The sequence below is a fragment of the Scardinius erythrophthalmus genome, assembly GCF_964197995.2.
Source record: "Scardinius erythrophthalmus genome assembly, chromosome: 11".
Lineage (NCBI taxonomy): Eukaryota > Metazoa > Chordata > Actinopteri > Cypriniformes > Leuciscidae > Scardinius > Scardinius erythrophthalmus.
In genome coordinates this window covers 37,554,501-37,575,725 of record NC_138231.1, presented here as the reverse complement: position 1 = coordinate 37,575,725, position 21,225 = coordinate 37,554,501, and the positions used below count along the sequence as shown (strand labels likewise).

Here is a 21,225-nt window from a genome sequence, read left to right as displayed (position 1 = left end):
CTGCAAGACCAGAAGGAAGCCTCTTCTGAGCATGGCTCACAAGAAAGCCCGCAAACAGTTTGCTGAAAGCAACCTGTCCAAGAGCATGAATTACCGGAACCATGTCCTGTGGTCTGATGAGACTAAGATAAACTTGTTTGGTTCAGATGGTGTCCAGCATGTGTGGCGACGCCCTGGTAAGGAGTACCAAGAAAATTGTGTCTTGCCTACAGTCAAGCATGGTGGTGGTAGCATCATAATCTGGGGCTGCATGAGTGCTGCTGGTACTGGGGAGCTGTGCTTCATTGAGGAAAACATGGATTCCAACATGTACTGTGAAATTCTGAAGCAGAACATGATGCCCTCCTTTCAGAAACTGGGTCGAACTGCATGATAACGACCCCAAACACACCGCCAAGATCACAACTTCCTTGCTGAGGAAGCTGAAGGTGAAGATGATGGAGTGGCCAAGTATGTCTCCAGACCTGAACTCTATTGAGCAGCTGTGGGGCGTCCTCAAGCGGAAGGTGGAGAAGTGCCACATGTCTAACAGCCAGCAGCTCCGTGATGTTATTATGGAGGAGTGGAAGAGGATCCCAGCAACAACCTGTGCAGCTCTGGTGAACTCCATGGCCAGGAGGATTAAGGCAGTGCTAGATAACAATGGTGCTCACACAACACTTTGGACACAGTTTTGACATGTTCACTTAGGATGTGCTCACTTTTGTTGCCAGCTATTTTGACAATAATGGCTGTAAGTTGAGTTGTTTTCAGAGGACAGTAACAAGCAGCACATTGAAATTTATTATACATATATAGCCTACATATATATATCAGTGTATATTTTATATTTCTGTGTATTGTGACTGTGTGCCAGATGACCTATAGGTTGCAAAGCAAAGTCAGATAGGAGTAATCTAAGAACTGCAGTCTATTTAAATCAGATTGCTACCATTACGGTTTACCCCCCAACATGTCTCTTATCACTTTGTGAGTGTGACTGCACAGCCTTGGTCTTTTGAGTAGCTGTGAGTGTGTGCTTGAATGTCAGCGTGCACGTGCGCATATCTCTAGTCTGCTTATAGTAGTCACACATGCTGAGAACCCATGACAAGTTGCCGTTTCTCTTTAAAATGTTCTGAAGTAGGCTATCAGTGGACCTGAGATAGGCTGAGTATGCTGCTGTCTATGGGCTGTATGCGTCAGATTATACAGGCCACGTGTAATTCGCCTCATTGTGAGTGTGTGAGTGAGCACTTTAAGTGCTGTGTCTAACGTTAAAGGATACACCGAGTTCTGCTAACTGTTGCCGTGGAGCCAGAGTTCCACCTGTCCGCCTCTCGTCTCGCTGACTGACAGATGTTTTGCTCCTCATACGGGGAGCGTTCTCTCTCCCGTTTACCCACGTCTCTCCTTCGCTGTGACAGCCCACCTTTCGTAATCTGTAGCCTAGCTCGCCTTGACAGCTGATGTCAACAACCGGACCGGTCACCGGCGTTAAAAGAAAGAGAGAGAGCGCTAAACAAAGTTAAGGAGTTTAAAAAAGAAAAAGCAACGGTTGTAAGAAGGCTTGCTTGGTGTGAATGCAGTTGCCATGGAGAACTTCTTGCAGGATAAGGATTTCTGGATTGTAGGAAGTGTGTGTTTGGTTGCATCCATCCTATGGAGACGATTTTGGAATTTATTTACATACAAGAGGAAAAGAGACACTTCTCCAGAAAGTGCATCTATTAACATTCAGGTAAAACTCATGAATATATCCAAAACTGACATTAAAAAATTATGTTATGTGGTAATCCACACTTAGTTAGTTGTATTAAATGAAAATGCTGTTTATATGCGGTTATAAAGCACTTTTTCATCTATGGAGTAATGGCTGATGTAAAATAGAAAACCATTATTTTAAATTGTAATAATATTTCACAATATTACTGTTTTTTTCTGTTTTTGTTTTGTTTTGTTTTTTTTAATCAAATAAATGCAGGCTTGATGAGCTTTAGAGATTTCCTTTAAAACATTAAAAATAGTAATGTTTCCAAACTTTTGACTGGTACTGATATATGAATATATATATATATATATATATATATATATATATATATATATATATATATATATATATATATGTGCGCACACACACACACACACACACACACACACACACACATATATATATATATATATATATATATATATATATATATATATATATATATATATATATATATATATATGGGCCTTGTCCTGACAGTAGTTAGTGCGATGTCTGTAAAGAAATATAGAACATAATTTTTTTTACTAAATTGTACGTAATTTTCCAACTAATTTTCTGTTAAGCATTATATAATGCAGTGCTGCAGTAATAACATTATTATGAATGTAGCCCTATTTAATTGAGTATTTCAGAAAATTTAGTTTTTAGACTTTTAGACTGGGGGTTAGGGTTAGAGATCCTGGGTTATCTGAGAGTCTGGCTGGGGGGTCGTGGTTGAAAACACCTGCCGTAAATGGATGAACCTATGATACTCAGAAGAAATAGATCTTAACGCTAAATAAAATAATGTGATTGATGTGTCCATTTCAAAGACTCCTCTGGGTTATATAGATGTAAATGTGTAAATTTAATTTTGATTTGAAAGTGATTATCTTTGTACTTTTTCACAGAGCAGTCAGTTTTGCTGATACTGACTTGTAGAACAAGTGGACAGGACACTAGACTTGTAAAACAAGCATATGTTTTGTGACAACATGACATTGTATGAACCTAAGAATCCCAAAAAGACACTTAACCTGAGTTTTAAAGTATAGCTACACACTTAATATATCAATTAATAAACCACTGAGTAAACACAATTATTATAGTAATATTTTGAAACACAATGAAATGACCAAACTGCACTGTTAATACCTAGAGTGAAAAGTGAAATGTAGAAGATAGTACATGTAAAAGGAGTAAAGTTGTACTGTGATCCACTGTCTTCGTACTCTCGTGTTAGTTTTTGACACCGTTGTAATTTCAATTATCTGCCCTGCTACCCAAGTGGCATTTGGAACAACATGTGTCCCAACTACAAACATTAGTGTTGCTTTCATAGTACATGAGGTAATTATAACCATGACTTATTATTGTTAGCCATGCTAGTTGTTTGCTTTTTACAATTTGTAGAAAAAAATTTGTAAAGGGAGTGAAAATATAAACTTTTTTACCCATCAAGTTCTTTGAAAATGTAACTATCTATCTCAGGGGCCCTCTAAATCCACTTTCCTGCAGAGTTTACCTCCAGCCGTGATTAAAATCACCTACCTGCAACTTTCTAGGGCTGCGTTTTTATTAAAGTCTTTATTAAAACTTTTTTTATGCCCTTCCCTCTTCTTGTTCACTCAGATGTACGTCATTTCTTACGTTGCATGAGTGCCTACTACTGACGGAACCCTTGCAATGGGTTTAAATAAAACCCAAAGCCCTTGATCACTTGTGGTGCGAGCAACAGTGAGTTGCTGTTGTGATGTCACAATCGTGTTGCATTGTGGTCTATGAATCTGTATAAAGTGTAGATATGAGTAGACTTGCTCCCTCTGCCAAAATAGAGGGGTCAAGGGTCTGTAAACATCTCTCGTCCACTTGATGAAGTTCAACGCACTTCAAAATGGCGGTGAAGATTCCGCCAAGGAGAAGTACTTAGGGAAGTTCACAAGTGTGTCTAAGGGTACGTTTACACAACAACAATGTACTAAAAATGGAAATGTTTTTCCTTTTCTTTTTTTGCGTACAGGTCCACAAAGTTGTCAAAATGATCCCCTTTCTCACAGATCCACAAAAATGACTAAAAACGCTATATTATTAGCCCTGTAGTTTGGGCACATTTTCAGGACGTACTTGTACCATCTGACTGCTACAGATTCATTTTGGTCATTGATAGTGCTGCCATATTCCGAGTCCGAGGACGTGAACAGCTCTGAATAGAACGTCACATGTTGTCATCTTGAGACTACGGTCATTACGACATGGTGTGAACGCAGCATAATGCAGCCTGTAATAGTAATCGTGACGACCTTATTTAGCTTGTTCAGGTGTGTTTGATTAGGGTTGGAGCTAAACTCTGCAGGAAACTGGACCTCGAGGGCCAGAGTTAAGAACCCCTGAGATTTTCATTTTGAGTTTTGATATTTTAAGATAAACATATGTAATGTCTAATATCTAATAATCTAAAGTAAACGTGGGATTTGTGCCTTTAATGCTTAAAAAAGTCATGGGACACCAAAGTGTACTATATACAGTAAGTGGTCAATTTAACATTTTTAAAGTACATTTTTGTAATCTCTACCTCACTGATCTGGCCTTTCAAATCATTTTACTCACAACACAAAAATACATTTTAAAAATCAAAGATTTGCCACAAAAAAGTAAAAAATATATAAAGTAAAACTAAGCATTGACATATTAAGAAAAGACAAAAAAAGGTGTTAATCCTGAAATAACCTGTCCCATGGTTTAGAACAGTGTGTGCTAATGTGAAAATTCTGTCTTAACTCAAGTCTTGTCTTCGGGTCTGATTTAGAAGTGTCTAAGGAGGGAGAGAGTTTCTTATTGGCATCTCTGCATTGTGAAAGACTGCAAACTTGTTAGTTGAGTGTCAGGTGGCACTGGCAGCATGTGGCCATATACATATTGAGAAATATGTCTGGCATCTTGCACTCAAAAAGTATTAAGGAGTAAATTTAAGATTTGTGTATTTAAATCGCATATAAAATTTCCATCCATTTGGATTACACAGTTTTAACATAAAATAAACACATAAATGAAATGGGTAGAATATTCCATGATTTTTTTAAAGCAGATATCTTACCTGTTTCTTGCCTGTTTTATATGGATGAATGACAAATATTCAACACATTACGTTTATTAATTTATGTTTTAACTGTGTTATCCAAATGGATGGTAATTTTATATGTCATTCAAAATACATAAATCTTAAATTTGCTCATACAGTTCTGCACAAATTTATTATTTTTTAGCACCTTTATAATGTTATTGCATTCATTCAACATAAAACTTTAAACTAAGTTTTTCTTTAAAATGACATAAAATGCTCTGGTTACTAACATTGGTTCCCTGAGATAACGGGAATTGCATGGATGTTTTGGCACATAGGGGGAAAACTCAGTTTTTCTCTGAATATTGAAGTCTGATTGATTAGGGTTCACGTCTCTGGTTCACGTCTCTGCACTTGCACAGACAAGTGTCTTTTCAGCCCGCTAAATGGGCGGGGCCAACTGCCTATTTAAGTCGCGCTAAACGCCATTTTGAGACAAAACTTTTAGACTGTAGTACTAGTGTCGACTCGCGCAAATGCTCAGTAGCACGGCAAGCTACGCAATGCTCAAAACGGAAGCTGTCTTGCCAGGCTGCAGCCTGGGGGCACTTGATGACACTTGATGACAAGGGCCCCAGGCAGACTACTAGAATCAAGGACCTAGAATGTCTCCAAAATGGCAGGCTCGGGTTTGGTACTGAAGCCTGTTTCCTAAAGAAACCCCTGAAGGTGGCGGCCGATTAGGCAGAAAAGACCTGAGCCTGAAGGGCAGGGACCTCAAGGTCATAGAACCTAGCAAAGGTGGACGGCGAGGACCAGCCGGCCACCGCACAGATATCTGCTATAGAGATTCCACTAGACCAAGCCCAAGAGGAGGCCATTCCCCTGGTGGAATGTGCCCTAACTCCAATAGGGCACTACAAGTCCAATGACTGGTAAGCTAGTGCTATCACGTCCACTATCCAGTGAGACTGTCTCTGCTTCATGACTGGCAGCCCTTTAAAGCGGCCTCCGAAGCATACGAACAGCTGCTCTGTAGAGCGTTCAATGTACACCTCGGAAGGGAGAGCAGAGAGTTAAATGACTTGTGCCTTAAAGGGCGTGGAAAGCACCATGGGCACATAGCCTTGTCTTGTTTTAAGGACAACTTTGCTGTCTTTGGGCACTCAAAGCAGGAAGCATCCACTGAAAGAGCAAGCAGGTCACCAATTCGCTTGACCGATGCCAGAGCCAGAAGAAGGGTGCTCTTTCGAAAGAGAGGCAGAAGGTCGGCTGTCGTGAGCGGCTCTAACGGAGGGCCCCGGAGCGTCCTCAGTGACAACGGACAGGTCCCAGGAAGAGACCTTGTTGGGGCAAGGCGGATTCAGCCTTCAGAAATCCGACCACCTGGTCTTGTCCTTCCTTAGCGGGTTTGGCCATGGTGCTGCTGACAGCAGCTGAACTATACCCGGGAACCACGGCTGGTTCTGCCAGAGTGGTGCCATGAGTAAAACTGAGTTTCTGTCGGCTGATGACCTGAGGGAGCAGTGCTACCATCTGTGGGCTAATACGTCCTTTTTCCTCAAAAAGAATATCGGGCAGTGGGCTTTCTTTTTTTCAATGCAAAGAGGTCCACTTCTGCCTGGCCGAAAAGGATCCAAATCGTCCAGTTGTCAGCGCTGTTCTCAGCTGCAGTGCCGTCAGTGCCTTTCTTGTTCTCCAGTGCGAGCAGCTGGTCTCACCATGGGCGCGCGTCCCAATGATGCACTCTGTGAGCTCAAATATTTTGCATCGAACGTCACTGCTCTTTTAGAAAGAAAATTTGCTCTTTTGTCCTTTCGCCGGAAAGTCAGCTGCGAGCCGCCATTGGGCCGCTGCAGAGGCTTGCTTTGACGGCGAGTAGAGAGGCTTCTGTGTTGTCATCTTTGGAGTCAGCGAGGAGATGATCTTCATGCTGAAGGAGAAAAAAATCGGACTGTTCAGGTGCACAGATGTGAACCAATCAGGCTTCAGTATTCTGAGAAAAACTGAGTTTTCCCCATCTGCGTCAAAACATAAACGCAATGCGAGCGAACCGTATCGAAAGGGAACCAAGTATTACTTTTAGTTATTAGCTGTCCATCTGATGTTAATACTGGCCATGGTTTAGTTGCATGTTATATTAATCAATGTTTTTTTTTTTTGTATGTAATATGTCATCATTCCATTTCTTGAATTAAGTTTTCTTAGCCCTCTGGCATTTTTTTAAGCATTAAGGCTCATTCACACCAATGACGATAATTATAAAAATCATTCTAAATATAAAAGAATAGTGGAGTCCACATAATTATAACGATAACGGCACAGAGATACAATATCGTTCAAATCACATTCAGAGCGTTTTTCCTGCTGATGAGTAATAAAAACATTGACAGCCAATCAGAATCCATTCTGCTTTAAGAGCTTGGTAGATGACAAAACTGCAGCACAAGCTTTAGTTATCGCTCATGGTGTGAACGTGCCTTTAACACTTTAGAAAATTAAACTATTGCCAACTGACAAATAAGTGAATATATGATAACTAAACATAATAAAACTTAATGTTTAAGCAGTTTTGCTTCTAAAAATAAAAATCTTAGTAGGCCTATCTTTAAAGATATTTAGATGCAGTGCATTCTACATTTACATTTATGCATTTGGCAGACACTTTTATCCAAAGCGACTTACATTGCATTTCAAGGTACACATTTTACATTCTCAATATTATTATCCTATTTTGTAGCAGAATTGAAGAAAATTAGTCATGAAATGGAGTCAGGAGGGGGTTTTGGATGAGTTCACCCAAAAATGAAAATTCTGTCATTATTTACTTACTTTTCATTTTTGGGTGAACTATCCCTTTAATAGATAGTTGTCATCACCTGAAGTGAGTTCATCAGTGTTTCCCTGGGACTCCCTCACGTCAAGGTGCACACACTCAGGCAGTGCCAAGCACATATACTGAGAGAACACGGGGAGGGGGTACTACTCAGTGACCTTCCTGGGATGGCAGGTTTGAAGGGAAAGGGAGGGAGGAGAGCGAGGATGGAATCCCTCAGGGGATGGGGGGCATTTTGTTACCTCCCACCCTGAAATAGCCTCCTGTGCATGCTCTTCTATATATATGCATACATTGACAATGAGACCTAGTAACACACTCTTGTGGATACATACATGTGCACATAATGCACACACAAATCAGTTTTAAACCTTTCTGCTTACAGTTTGTAGAATGGTGTGCAGTGTTGGTGTACCGTTACTGGTGCACCTGTACATTTGTTCTCTCTCACACTCGCGTATGCACATTCTCTGGCCAGTGCACACATGTCCACATGCTTGAGCCATCCTGACACATCTAACACATTTATAAGGGGATTAGTTTTGAGGCATTAAAGAGGTGATTGACACTCAGTCTCTTCAGGTAGTTAAAGAGGTATTCAGCAGCAGTCTGACTTTATGGGCTGTCATCACCTTCAGACTGTTTTTTTCTTGGGCAGGCTTGTCTCACAAGGACAGAAAAACACTGTGCTGATATAAAGTTACTTAATTTTTTTTTTTTTTACAATTTCATTTAATATGCATCCTTGATGTTTCTATTAAGTTCCCACAAAGTAGATTTCTGGCATACAGTATGTTATATAGTCTCTGCCCCCTTGTGGTGCATCAGATCAACTGTCAAAAACTTCTAAATTTAAGATTTAAAATCTATAAGAAATGTAACTGACTCAAATATTTATTTATTTTTATTTACAATTTACTGACAAAAATGTGCATACAATAAACCTTTTGCTAATAATCTTATTATTAAACCTGAAGGATTTGTTTTGTTTTTAACATACACTTGAGTTAAAATATAATTAAAAAAATACAGTGTTTTCTTTTCATTAACCTCAAAATTTGATTACAAATTTGTCAGGGTGTGAAAAATCCACTTCTCATTTTATATGAAAATTTGTTTTTAAAGATCTGAATGTGTTTCTCTGATGTCTTAACACCATTTTTTGCAGCACTGAAGTTATGTGACATCTGCTGTGACTGTCAGAGTCACATTTTATGTCATTTTGTTTATACAATCAGTCTGCAGCTGCTGAAGTACAAATTATGTCTCTCTGTGTGTCCTCTGTTTGTCATTCTACACATATTCTACATGCTATATAATCCCCAGCTCTGTGCCCATCTTGTGATCATCTCTTCAGGGCCGTCATATCATATTCCACCATTATGTAACACATGCAATGCTATTACATTCTATTCCATCTTGTTAACTTTCTATGTTTATTTATCAGCCTCTTTCCAACATGAGTGCTATACACTACTGGTCAAAAGTTTGGAATATTAAGATTTTTTTTTAATATATATATATATATATATTTGAAAGAAGTCTCATATGCTCATTGCTCACCATACCAAGGCTGGATTTATTTGATCAAAAATACAGTAAAAACAGTAATATTGTATAATATAATTAGAATTTAAATAGAACTTTTGAAAATATAATGTATTCCTGTGGTGGTAAAGCTGAATTCATGTGTCTCATGATCTTTCAGAAATCATTCTGATAAGTTGATTTGGTGCTCAAGAAATATTTCTTATTATTATCAGTGTTGAACACAGTTTCCACAAAAATATTGAGCCGCAAACACTGATACATTACCATTCAAAAGTTTTGGATAAGGAAGGTTTAAATTAAATTACTAAATAAAATATAAATAAATAATACTTTTATTCAGCAAAGATGCATTCAATTGATCAAAAGTGACAGTAAAGACATAATGTTAAGAAATATTTATTTTTCAAATAAAAGACTGGAGTAATGATGCTGAAAACAGTTATTTTAAATTGTTATAACATTTCACAATATTCATGTTTTTACTGTATATTTAATCAAAGAAATGCAGCCTTATTGAACATATACTTCTTTCAAAAACATAAAAAAAAAATATTTCAAACCTTTGACTTTTATATTTTTGGAAAAGCTTTCGTGCCTTTAGAGAGTAAGTGACTGTCTCTCTGCCCTCGTTGACTGAACCCTTGAGTTTTATGCAATGAAATGCATCTCTATAGCAAAACGCATTCCGATATAAACATTCATAAATGACACATCCAGTCTAGATGGTTTTGCAATCTGTAATTAAATCACAAATACACACAGTCAGGCATGTACATAAAAACACCCCAACACACAAAGGAATGTGAGCACTTAGTCTCTTTTTATAAGCTCTTGTTGTCAGAATGGTGGAGCTCACTTCACATTATCAAGTTCCCATTCCAAAGGTGCCACCAATCCTCCCAAGATTACTGAATGTTCAGCGGCTATTAATACATCAGCCAATCAGTAAACAAACCATTACTGCTCCAAGCAATCAACTGCTTGCTTGTAATGAGGTGGCCTATCACACACAGCGTGACGCATAACGATCCAGGCTAAAATAAGATTATTGTATTAAATGTTATCGGTCCCTCCGCGTGGCTGTTTTTTTAATATATACAAGCTATCGGGTTTCAGTGTAGCGTGTGAAAAGACCATTTAGCGGGACTATATCTGTCTGTGTATGGTAAAAGTATACTGTTGCACCTGTTTGTGTGTGTTTGAGGATTGTCTCCGCTTACTGTCCTTCTCTTACTTGTGTGAATCTGGGAATTTAGCTGATTCTTTATTAAATTCATATTCCAAAAGACTAAAGAATGGATATTGGATGTCAGATTCTTCTATATTGCTATAGGAAGGTGTTGTGAAAAGCTTAGAAACTAGGCCAGTTCACTGCTGACAGTTTGAAAGATTGCGGAAAAGGTCTTGCATAGGTTATGTGAGCTGGAGGGGTGGTGGAATGATTTAAAAGGAAAATTCCTGTTTAAATTCAAGTTAAGCTTTATTATCACACACTCCTCAGATTGTTTTCAGATATTACATTTGCGAAGAATCATTTGTAGCCAAGGAAATATTTTGAGCTGAATGTAACTATAGAAATATTTATATTCATTGTAGAAATTTCCATGACTTTCCCAGTTTTTGATGATTTCTGAATAAAGGCTACCCAGGAAACAATTACCATCTTTCAACGTTGAAATATGGTTGAAAATAAGTCGGTCCGCCTTGGACTGGTTTACGACGTGACTTCAAGTAAGTAGTTTCGGCCGGACTGTTTGACTATGTGTTTTCAACTGATGATCTAGGATACCACATGTTTTCAACTGATAATCTAAGACAGGATAAGTCTGTTATACATGCTAAAATAACAGAAAAAAACAAACTACCAAACCATGTTCATTATTATCTCAAATAAATGTAAAGAGTTATATTCCATCAAGACGTTAAAGATCGACCTGTTTTCAACGTTGAAACGTCGTAATTAGACGTTGAAGATTTGCGTCTATTCAACGTCTAATAGACGACTTTTTGCTAGCTGGGTAAAAACATTTTTATAAATATTACACTTGCAAGGAGTAATTGCTGGTCTGTTAAATATTTTGAGCTTAACATAACTTTAAAAATAGATCTAGAAAAAGTAATACATCATTTATTTATACTAGAACAAATGAAATAACTAATGAAATATGTAATGACTTTTTACGTCACTGGAATTCAAATCGCAGTTTTAAAATTCCCTGATATTGCACGACTGTAGAAACTAACATTGTGGCAAGCATTTCTGTGAATTTCTGGCAACACATCTTTCCTTTTAAAAGACTGGCTGTAAGGTACTGTATCATATTGTATTCTCATTAGCATTTTTCTCATGGATAGTAGTTCAAATTCAGTATCTTTATAGAGCTTCTCCGAACAATAAAACAGTGGAACCACGTTGAAAATTGACCTCTGAGGCATTTCAGTGTCTCGGCAGCTATTCTGTCCCAGTTCTTCAGTAGACTCAGCCATGCACACCTGCTCTTGTTCAATCAAACACTTTCTCTCGGTTCATTGTGTTCTCTAGCCTGGAACAATGAATCAGGGTTACGTAAGTAACATATGGACACAGACCTTTATCTGAGGTGTTGATTGTCAGTCAATCAAGGGAAATCTACTGGTTTAACAGTCTCTTCATTTAAAGGTTCTGTCAGTGGTGTTGATACGTCACTCTTTGAGTCCATCAAGCTCTATTCTCGCACCCACTCTGGTTTCAGTGTCTTCACACCTGGCTCTAGGGTTCACACTCTAATCGTACACAGCAGACCCTCCTCCAGATGATAACACTGACCACTCGCATACCGGCCAATAGGCAGCAGCACGTTGAGCTCTATAAAAAGCATCGGTTTTAGAAGCTAGAGACACCAGACAGATGGATAACAAGAGAGAATGAAAAGGGGAACCAATGATCTGTAGGTTGGAAAGCATTGTCAAGAAGACGTGAAGAGAACAAGTTAAACTTCTATTTGTTTTAAAGCGTTTCATTATGAGTTCTAATCTTGTGAAGTCTCTTGCTCGGGTTTATGACCCCAAACCACTTCATGCTCAGAAACGATGCGGAAGAGCCACGACGAGAAGAGCTTCGCTTTCTACTTCAAACAAACATCTATCTTCACCACTTTCTGATCAGCCTTCATCAAAATCCTCCTCATCTTCTGCTCTTGTGCATATTGAAGGACAAGTCAATGATCTGAGTGATAAGATGGACAAACTCCTCGCCTTGCAGGAAGCGTCTTTAAGACAATTGGATGCCATCGGTCAAGATCAAGGAACAGCTACCCGTGGACGGAGCGTTGAGCAGATGTTGTGTGACATGCGTGCCGTCATAGAAACTGTTCGAGAGAAGGAGGAACAACAGGATCAGCGACTTGATGCTTTGGAGCGACTGGTTAGCGGCATTCAACAGGTTGTCAGTTTCATTGCTGAAGTGTTGAAACACTCGAGATTGGCTGATCTCTTGAAAAACACACATTCAAAACCCAGCAGCAGGGTGAGTTTAAATGATTTATGCACCAATTTAGTGTTTAAAATGTTTAAAAGCACTCATTTAGGTACGTATTCCTGAAGTACTGTGGAAAACACTCATACACACTTAACCTTAAAATGATTTGGCAATACTCTAATTGTCATCCCAAAGTAAAATTGAATAAGCCACAAAAACACAATTTTGTTAACAAAAAAGAGGGTCTTACATAAAAGATTTTTGTAGCCTACACTAAAAATTACGTCGAGTCACCTTCATTTATATAATGCTTTTAACAATATAGATTGTTTCAAAGCAGCTTTACAGTGATAATAGAAATTAAAGTAACAGAGATTTTTTTTGGCTTTACAGCAGCTCTAGGATAAAGTTATTGTCCAGCTAAAGTTAGTTTTGATTGATTCACTTCCATCACAATGATCATTAGTTATTAACTTAGCCAACACGTGTGGTAGATTTCGTCTGTTTCGCACCTGGGTCTCGTCTACAGTCGACGTTAGTTTCCTATAATATTTATACTCTAACGCGTCGATGTCGGCTGAGTCCCCTAATCCTATACTGTAGGTACACGGAAAAAAATTATTTGTTGAATTTACTAAAAAAAATTATCGTCAGTGGTTGTTTTTAGCTACATTTAAACAAATGCATTAAGGTGAACTAAAATTGATTAAGTTCAACTTAATGCATTTGTTTAAATGAGCTAGAATCAATTGTGTGCAACCGCTTACGATAATTTTTTTTAGTAAATTCTAAAAAAAAAATTCAGTGTATGCACGTTTGAATATAAATGTGCACAGGTGTGTAGTCCTTCTTTACAAACCAACTCTCAACAAACTACTTCATGGCCTTAAAATTTATAATACAGAATTTTTTAACGCTTCCGCGTAGCCACGTGAACCGGAATTATCCTGACAACGTTTTATCTGTACAGAGGTAAAGGGAAGAGAAGGAGGCCTTCATGGGGGAGACCTGCACATGATCAATAAGTTATGACAACACATGTTTTTACATTGCTTTAACTCATCAAAATAAGTTAAGCAGTTTTCAAATGTTTTTATAAGTTAGGCAAGACATTTTTAAGTTAGTTGAAATGACTTAAGCATTCAAGTTGATTGTACTTAAAAATTTAAGGTAGCAACTTTTGTACAAGAAAATAAATATTTGTATTTTTTCTCCGTATATTTGACTTGAGTATTTTACACATTTGCTTTTCATGTTGTGTGTAGTTTGTCATCTTTTATGTGACGTAAATGTTAAGTTGGATGCATATACATTAAATGTTCTGTATTTGGTTTCAGGGGATTTTCTAGAGCATGAGTTGTCAGTTTCATTGTCCTTGTCATTTGCTTGAGCCGTTTATAAAACAGACTGACTGATGACATGATGAGTGATTTGCAGTACCAGCTCAAGGACACTCATAGCAGATGATTGTGTGTGATCAGAAATATCAGGTTCATTGCACGTTAGCAGCTCAGAGCATTCGGGTGAAAATACATGTCACTGAATAGCTGGAAAGCAGGTGCTTTTTTTTAAAGGTGTGTTAATAAATGATAATCTTGTTGTGACCATATTAAACTTGTGTAAAGTCACTCTTCTCTCTTTCTCTCCTGTTGTTTCTTTCTCTCTCTAGTTTAGAGAAAAGGATGGGAAGGAGAAATCTAAAGTGCACCCAAAGGGGCTAAAAACCCAGAAGAGAAAGAAACCACTGGAAGCATCAGGTGAGGAAAAAAACACAGTGGGGTTCAAAAACTAGAAATCATATTGACAATCTATAATTCAAAATCTAATTTGAACCTGAAATTTTGTCAGATTTAAAACAAAGAAATGTTTGACATAAAAATGAAGAAATGTTTAAGACTCTGTGCTATATGCTGTGCTGTATGTAAGATGCATACAATCAAGATGCACCCTCCTTTTTTTCAGACTTAGTGCAGGCTGGTTTTGAAGAGGTGCAAAAGCTCAATCAACAGAACAGTCAGCTTTCTCAGTGCACAACAGAGACAGCAGCTGGCACAGTTGCACATCTGGAGCAAAAAGATGACAGCTATAATGATAGAAAGGATGAGGCCGCAGTGAAAGGCGAGGCAAGAGAGCAAGAAATCGTTGCTGAATTATTGCCGATAAAAGAAGATAAAAAAGAGGAAGAGGAGAGGTCAAAGAAAGAGGAGGCATTATGGTTATCAGAGGAGAGGCAACTAGCTGCTCCAAATTCATATGGCCAGACTGATGAAAGCACACCAGACAGGTACATCCTCAATACATATAAGTAAATGACTTTTAAATAAGTATTCAGAAGTATTAAACCCTGCAAAAAATAAAAAATAATAATAATATTACATAGCAAATAATGTGCTTAGAATAAATAAAATGACATTGATTCAGTGTAAATCATACATACATACACCCATTCAAAAGCTTGGGGTTAAGATTTGTTTAATGCTTGGCAAGGCTGCATTTATTTGATCAAAAATACAGTAAAAACAGTAACATTGTGAAATGTTATTACAATTTAAAGTAATTGTTTGCTACTTTAATATTGTCAAAATTTTTAATGTGACAGCAACGCATTATTTTTAGCAGCCATTTCTCAGTCTTCAATGTCACATGATCCTTCAGAAATCATTCTAATATGCTGATTTGCCGCTCAAGAAACATTTCTTATTATTATCAATGTTTAAAACTGCTTAATATTTTTCAAGATTCTTTGATGAATAGAAAGTTCAAAAGAACAGCATTTATTTGAATTAAAAAAACTTTTGTAACGCTTTATAAATGTCCTTTGCTGAATAATAAAAATCTTACTGACCCCAAACTTTTGAAGCATAGTGTCAGTAAAAAAAAATAAAAAAAATCAGATATTCCAAAATAAACATATTCCATTTAAAATTTTAAAACTTCAATACAATTAATTTATGTAAAGAAATATATTTTGAAGTATTTTTATATACTAAAATAAGATGTATTTTATATTTGATACCTCTCTTTTAATTTATATTATCTTTTAATTTATACATATATTACACTTGTGTAGCTGTGAGGAGAATCTGGAAATAACTTTCAGCACTAAGAGGCATGTTGCTGACGAGACTCTGACAGATGACCTTAAAAAAAGCAGAGTGGAGGAGGCGTCAGAGGAAGAGGATAAGGAATTAAAGGAGGAAGAGGAGGCAGGACTTGAAGCTGCAGAGGCGGGACCAGAGAGACCGGAGGCGGGGACAGAAGAGGAGAGGAAAGATGCAGAGTCAGAAATTGACGAATATGTCATTGGTAAGAAAATTGGTGTAGGTCTGAGAATAATGTAGATATGTTTCCCTTTTCTTGTTACATATTCTAATCTTTTCCACAGATTCTTCCCCTCCCCCACCTGCACCATTTGAGCACCGTCTTGTGACATCCAAAACCCACCAGATTACCAGCTACTACACTATCAATAAAGAGGAAGTTCTCGGGGGGTGAGTTACAGAAGATATTAATCTTACATCATGTTAGGATGCCTGCGATATTAAACCCATGGCATAAGATTCCTAAGCATTCTAAGAGCTTACAGGACACGCGATACACAAGGGGATGAAAATGACAGACGTGTGTGTGTGTGTGTTCTTAAAAAACTTTAAGAGAGAGAGATGTTGTAAGGCCTGCCTAGTTGGTCCAATGACAGTTCCCCATAAGCGGGTGAAGGTTTCTGCGTGGCAAAGTAATTTAGTTCCAATTAAACTTTTATCTGACTCCTTTTTATCACAACCTCGAATTTTCGTTGGAATGCCAATTGGTTATTGGTAATTTATATAATAGTTTAGCTACACATTTGATTATTCTATTTAACTCTTTACTTTATATTTTACCCGTTCATTAGGAAATCTATGTCGCATTGAGGTCACTTTTGAGCCTTTTAACGAAAGATGAAAAGACATGTGAAAGTTTATGACATTCAGTATTACAGGCTGATCTCAGTACAAATCACGCTGAGCCTCTTGAAACATCTCTTTAAATAATCAGCCCAAGACAGAAACCTCTTTCACATGGAAACATGTGCTAACAATGGGAATTTGCATCAATCACAGTCTCCAGAGTTTACACCTTTTGAGGACTGGGTGGCATTAGCATGAAAGACCCACCCTCCTCTGCAAGGAAGATATCTCTAAACTCTTAAAACCTTTATTAGCTTTTTGGTTTACCTCTGTAGGGATGAGACCAATGTACCAGTCGCTGAGCCACCGAGACATTTCAAATGATACCAAACATGCATAGTCTTGTATGATAATTGTTCACATTAAACCATATAGATTTTTGGGTGAATTTCAGGTTATCCCAGCATTAGGAGTGAAGAAATGGGTGATGAGGAGATTGTAAGGGTGAGGCATGAACTGCTCAGTGTTGTGCGTCTCGGATGGCGTTGTTACTTATGCAAGAGAGTGTTCAAATGTTAATTCTCAGGAGAGTCCTTTGTTTCCTCGAGGAGTAGTTTCTCAGTCCAGACTTTCTGTCATCCGCCAAACAGTTTTTCCAGTCTTACAACGTGCAACATATTTTTAGACCTTGGTGAAAGTGAATAGCTAGAGAAAGGAGATTTAGGGAATATCCTCTGCGGCCTTACAAAAAATGTGGGAATTTAGACTTTAAATTGTGAATTAAATATGTGTGTTTTTGATTTTTGATTTTATTGTCTTATTTTAATTTGGAATAGAGGACGCTTTGGGATGGTGCACAAATGTGAAGAAAAATCTTCTGGCCTCATATTAGCAGCCAAGATCATCAAAGCCAGGAGTCAGAAAGAGAAGGTAAATGCCTGTGTCCATTTTAAGACATCAGTACTATGACTTTAAGGTGGTGGTTCTGATTTCTCAGTTAAGTTTTAGTTTTAATTAGCCAAACAACTTAGGGACCACGTGGTGATATAATGACACTGTGTGCTGGTGGAGTCAGTCATTTATGTTATTTCAGCATTATTTCAATTAACAGAATTTTTTTTGAATAGTTTTAGATTTAGTTAACAACAGTTAACAACACTGGTCCATGAACAAGAGTGAGAACCGCTGCTTATAACTGTGAAGCAATGAATCACAGATTTGACATGTTTGTGTTGTCAGGAGGTAGTAAAATGTGAGATTGAAGTGATGAACCAGTTGAATCACGCCAATTTGATCCAGCTCTACGCTGCCTTTGAATCTCGACATGAAATCATTCTAGTGATGGAGTAGTAAGTTACATCCACAAACACACATACATCTCTGTCTCTCTCTCACTAACTAAATCTCATTCATGCTTTCTCTATCACTCGAATGTGAATCACAGAATGAACTTTGACTTGAATCACAGAATGTGCTGCTAACATGTATTGTGTGCCTTGTGTACCGCCTAGTGTTGATGGTGGAGAGCTGTTCGACCGGATCATAGATGAGAACTATAAGCTGACCGAGTTGGACACAGTGCTGTTCATCAGGCAAATCAGTGAAGGGCTTCAGTATATGCACAAGATGTACATTTTACACCTTGACCTAAAGGTACCAAATACATTATTTTAAATAATATGCAATTAAAACAGCTGCATAAGAACAACAAGAACACTGTAAAAAGTGAACAGTTGGATCAACTTAAAAAAATTACTTCAATTGGTAACACCTAAAGAAATTAAGTTTTCTCAACTTAAATTATCACATTTTTCACGATAAAACGTGATAATTTAAGTTGAGAAAACTTAATTTCTTTAGGTGTTACCAATTGAAGTAATTTTTTTAAGTTGATCCAACTGTTCACTTTTTACAGTGAAGTCTGAATACATTTTACTGTTCCAATAGCCTGAAAACATTCTCTGTGTCAGTCGAGAAACAAACAAGGTCAAGATAATCGATTTCGGGCTTGCAAGGAGGTAAGTATTTGTATCTGTGTCTGTGTCTCTTCATTTGTGCCTTCATGAATCTACTGTTTTTCTCACACCGATCTTCCTTTCAGATATAAACCCAGGGAAAAGTTGAGGGTGAACTTTGGTACTCCTGAGTTCCTGGCTCCTGAAGTCATCAACTATGAATTTGTCTCATTCCCAACCGATATGTGGAGTTTAGGTGTCATCACTTACATGCTGTGAGTCTGTACCATAGACATCAATGAATTATACAAAAGGAGGAAGTTTTGTGAAAACGTACTTAAGACTTATGTTTGTGTTTCTAGGCTCAGTGGCTTGTCTCCGTTCCTGGGTGAAGATGATAATGAGACGCTGAATAATATCCTGGCATGTCAGTGGAGTTTTGAAGAGGCAGAGTTTGCCGACATCTCCGAGGAGGCCAAAGACTTTATCACACGCCTGCTTGTGAAGAGCAAAAGGTTTGTGTGTCCCCAGAAATTGGCTTAATCTGACAAAAATCTGACTTTTATACCAGTTACCAGTATGCATATTTCTTTTTTCATGCAGTTGGAGAATGAGTGCATCCCAGTCCCTGAAACACCCATGGCTTTCAGACAGAGCGCTTCACTTCCGTCTTCACCATCAGGTTAATAACAGCCTTGAGTTTTTGGCTAAATTAGTGCATAAGTGAATTAATGCAAATTAAGATAATTAATGAATGTGTATCTCTCACAGAAAAACAAATGTCACTCTTCACATGCCCCTCCTCCAGAGGGCTAAACAGGTAAGAGAATGAAATAAAAAATTCACTCCATCTGTTTTCTAAATGCATTATATAGATCTTATTGAGACCAGTACATCCGTGCATCCATTTAATAAAACTTTTCAAAAAATGATTTGACCTTGTAATGTTTAATCAAAATGTCAATACTGGACCTTCTGGTAAAAACGACTTCTGGTGACGTATGCAGGAATTTTACAAGCATTTAGTCTGCTTAAACTCACCTTTGCAAACCCACATTTATCTGCATCAACTTTTGAGCACAACGCATCTTAAAATCCAATCAACAACCGATGGATGTAACCAAGTCCCTTCCCTTTCATTGTGACTTGAACAATTAGCCGATAACAATAAACGATAAAACTCAGTTGATTGCACTTTGTGTGTCATTGACTGTCTAATATGATTACCTTTTCTTGGGGATAACATTCATTTTCATGTGTTTTGCAGAAGTGATCATTGGCTCTCCTTGTGCCGTGGTGACAAACTGGACCAATACTGTTGTACCTGAACAACTACACAACATCTGTTTAATATTACAGTCACATACTGTACTGTACATGAATGTTACCTGCTTACCTCAACCTCAAACTAAAACACATTAAAAATACTGCTCTCTGCTTGAGTTACAAAAATCATCATTTGTAAAATGGTAAACATTAATGGCTGCATGACAAACTGGCCCTGTGCTCCAGTCTCGGTTTAAGTGGGTTATAGCTGTTGTCTTATTAAAAAATGACTACAGATAGTTAATACTACAGTGATTTGGTCTCGCATGTGCACTTTATAATAGGACAGGACTGGAAGAAGGATTTTTATGGCTAAAAGTGCAAAATAGAAATCTGAGATAGGTCTGACTGCAGAACCGCAGAACCATACATCATAGCAGTGTGAGGACGACAGCGCCAGCCTAACAGTCTGGTGCCGGAAGTGGATACCATACATATCCACCTGACATATACCATACCTAAACCTATCCATCTCCACCCCCTAACCCCTAAACCCACCCCTAAACCTACCCATCTCCACCCCCTAACCCCTAAACCCACCCCTAAACCTACCCATCTCCACCCCTTAGATGCTTTTACCCCGCCCACTTCCGGCATCAGACTGTTAGGCTGGCGCTGTCATCCTCACACTGCTATGACGTATGGTTCTGCGGTTCCCCAGTTGGTTAATATTGGGAAATCTTCATCCATACTCTATATGCACAAATGTACTGAGTCTTATCATGGTAATATTCTGTATGTCACAGGTTTATGGTAACATTTCAATCACGTGATATTTGTGAGGGCATTGGAGTTTTGTTTTGACTGATATTCGCACAGGAAATACCGTACTGTATTTTACACTTGAAAGCCTAGATACCTTAATGTAATCCTGCAAATTAAACGTTATGTCTTTTCTGATTTTCTGCCTTTCAGGAGGTCTAAGTGACAAAGTTTGGAGTTTTTCTGTGTGCTTGTACCTACTGTTATCTGATACAAATAGCCATGCCCCAAATGCACCTCTCACTTACCACATTTTATTCTATAATATCATTTAGAGGGTTTCCTCTAGGGCAAATGTATTGTACAAACCGAATTGTTCAGAATCCCATGAGCTTTAAATGCTTAGCTAATGCCTCAAGCTGCTGATATCAGACTTTATTGTATTGTTTTTTTTTTAAGCTTGAAATTTGAGACTGGGACACTGGATCCAAGACTGGCTCACTCCCTCTCTTTGTAGTAAACATCTCACCTTCCATGAAGGCAAATGAAAAAAAAAAAAACAGAACACTTCCTACCAATGTTTGTGTGTGGTTCTACATATGAAGACAATGTTTTGCGTTGATCACCCTTTCTGATGTTTACTTGAAAAGCTTTCACAATATAGTGAATATACTTTACTGTACGTCAGCTGATAGCTAACAAAGTAATGTTTTAGATA

At 37.8% G+C, this 21,225-nt stretch overlaps 1 protein-coding gene across 4 annotated transcripts; it reads left to right on the top strand.

The window, feature by feature from the left end:
* Window positions 1-1,033: 1,033 nt before the first annotated feature.
* On the top strand, window positions 1,034-20,735 carry mylk4b (myosin light chain kinase family, member 4b). 4 transcript variants are annotated; one of them, XM_081379560.1, is made up of 15 exons: window positions 11,180-11,489; window positions 12,422-12,685; window positions 14,307-14,394; window positions 14,600-14,921; window positions 15,708-15,943; window positions 16,023-16,128; window positions 17,361-17,454; window positions 17,764-17,873; window positions 18,036-18,177; window positions 18,472-18,542; window positions 18,626-18,754; window positions 18,842-18,994; window positions 19,083-19,161; window positions 19,251-19,299; window positions 19,747-20,703. In XM_081379560.1, the coding sequence occupies exons 2-14, from the start codon at window positions 12,497-12,499 to the stop codon at window positions 19,293-19,295; spliced, it is 1,764 nt and encodes a 587-aa protein (XP_081235686.1). In that variant the 5' UTR covers window positions 11,180-11,489; window positions 12,422-12,496; the 3' UTR covers window positions 19,296-19,299; window positions 19,747-20,703. The 4 variants fall into 4 exon arrangements, 3 of the variants coding, with proteins under 3 accessions (XP_081235687.1, XP_081235686.1, XP_081235685.1); XR_014031135.1 differs by lacking the exon at window positions 11,180-11,489 and having other exon boundaries at window positions 11,561-12,685; window positions 19,747-20,163; window positions 20,414-20,735; XM_081379561.1 differs by lacking the exons at window positions 11,180-11,489; window positions 12,422-12,685 and adding an exon at window positions 1,034-1,720.
* The last annotated feature ends 490 nt before the right edge of the window (window positions 20,736-21,225 follow it).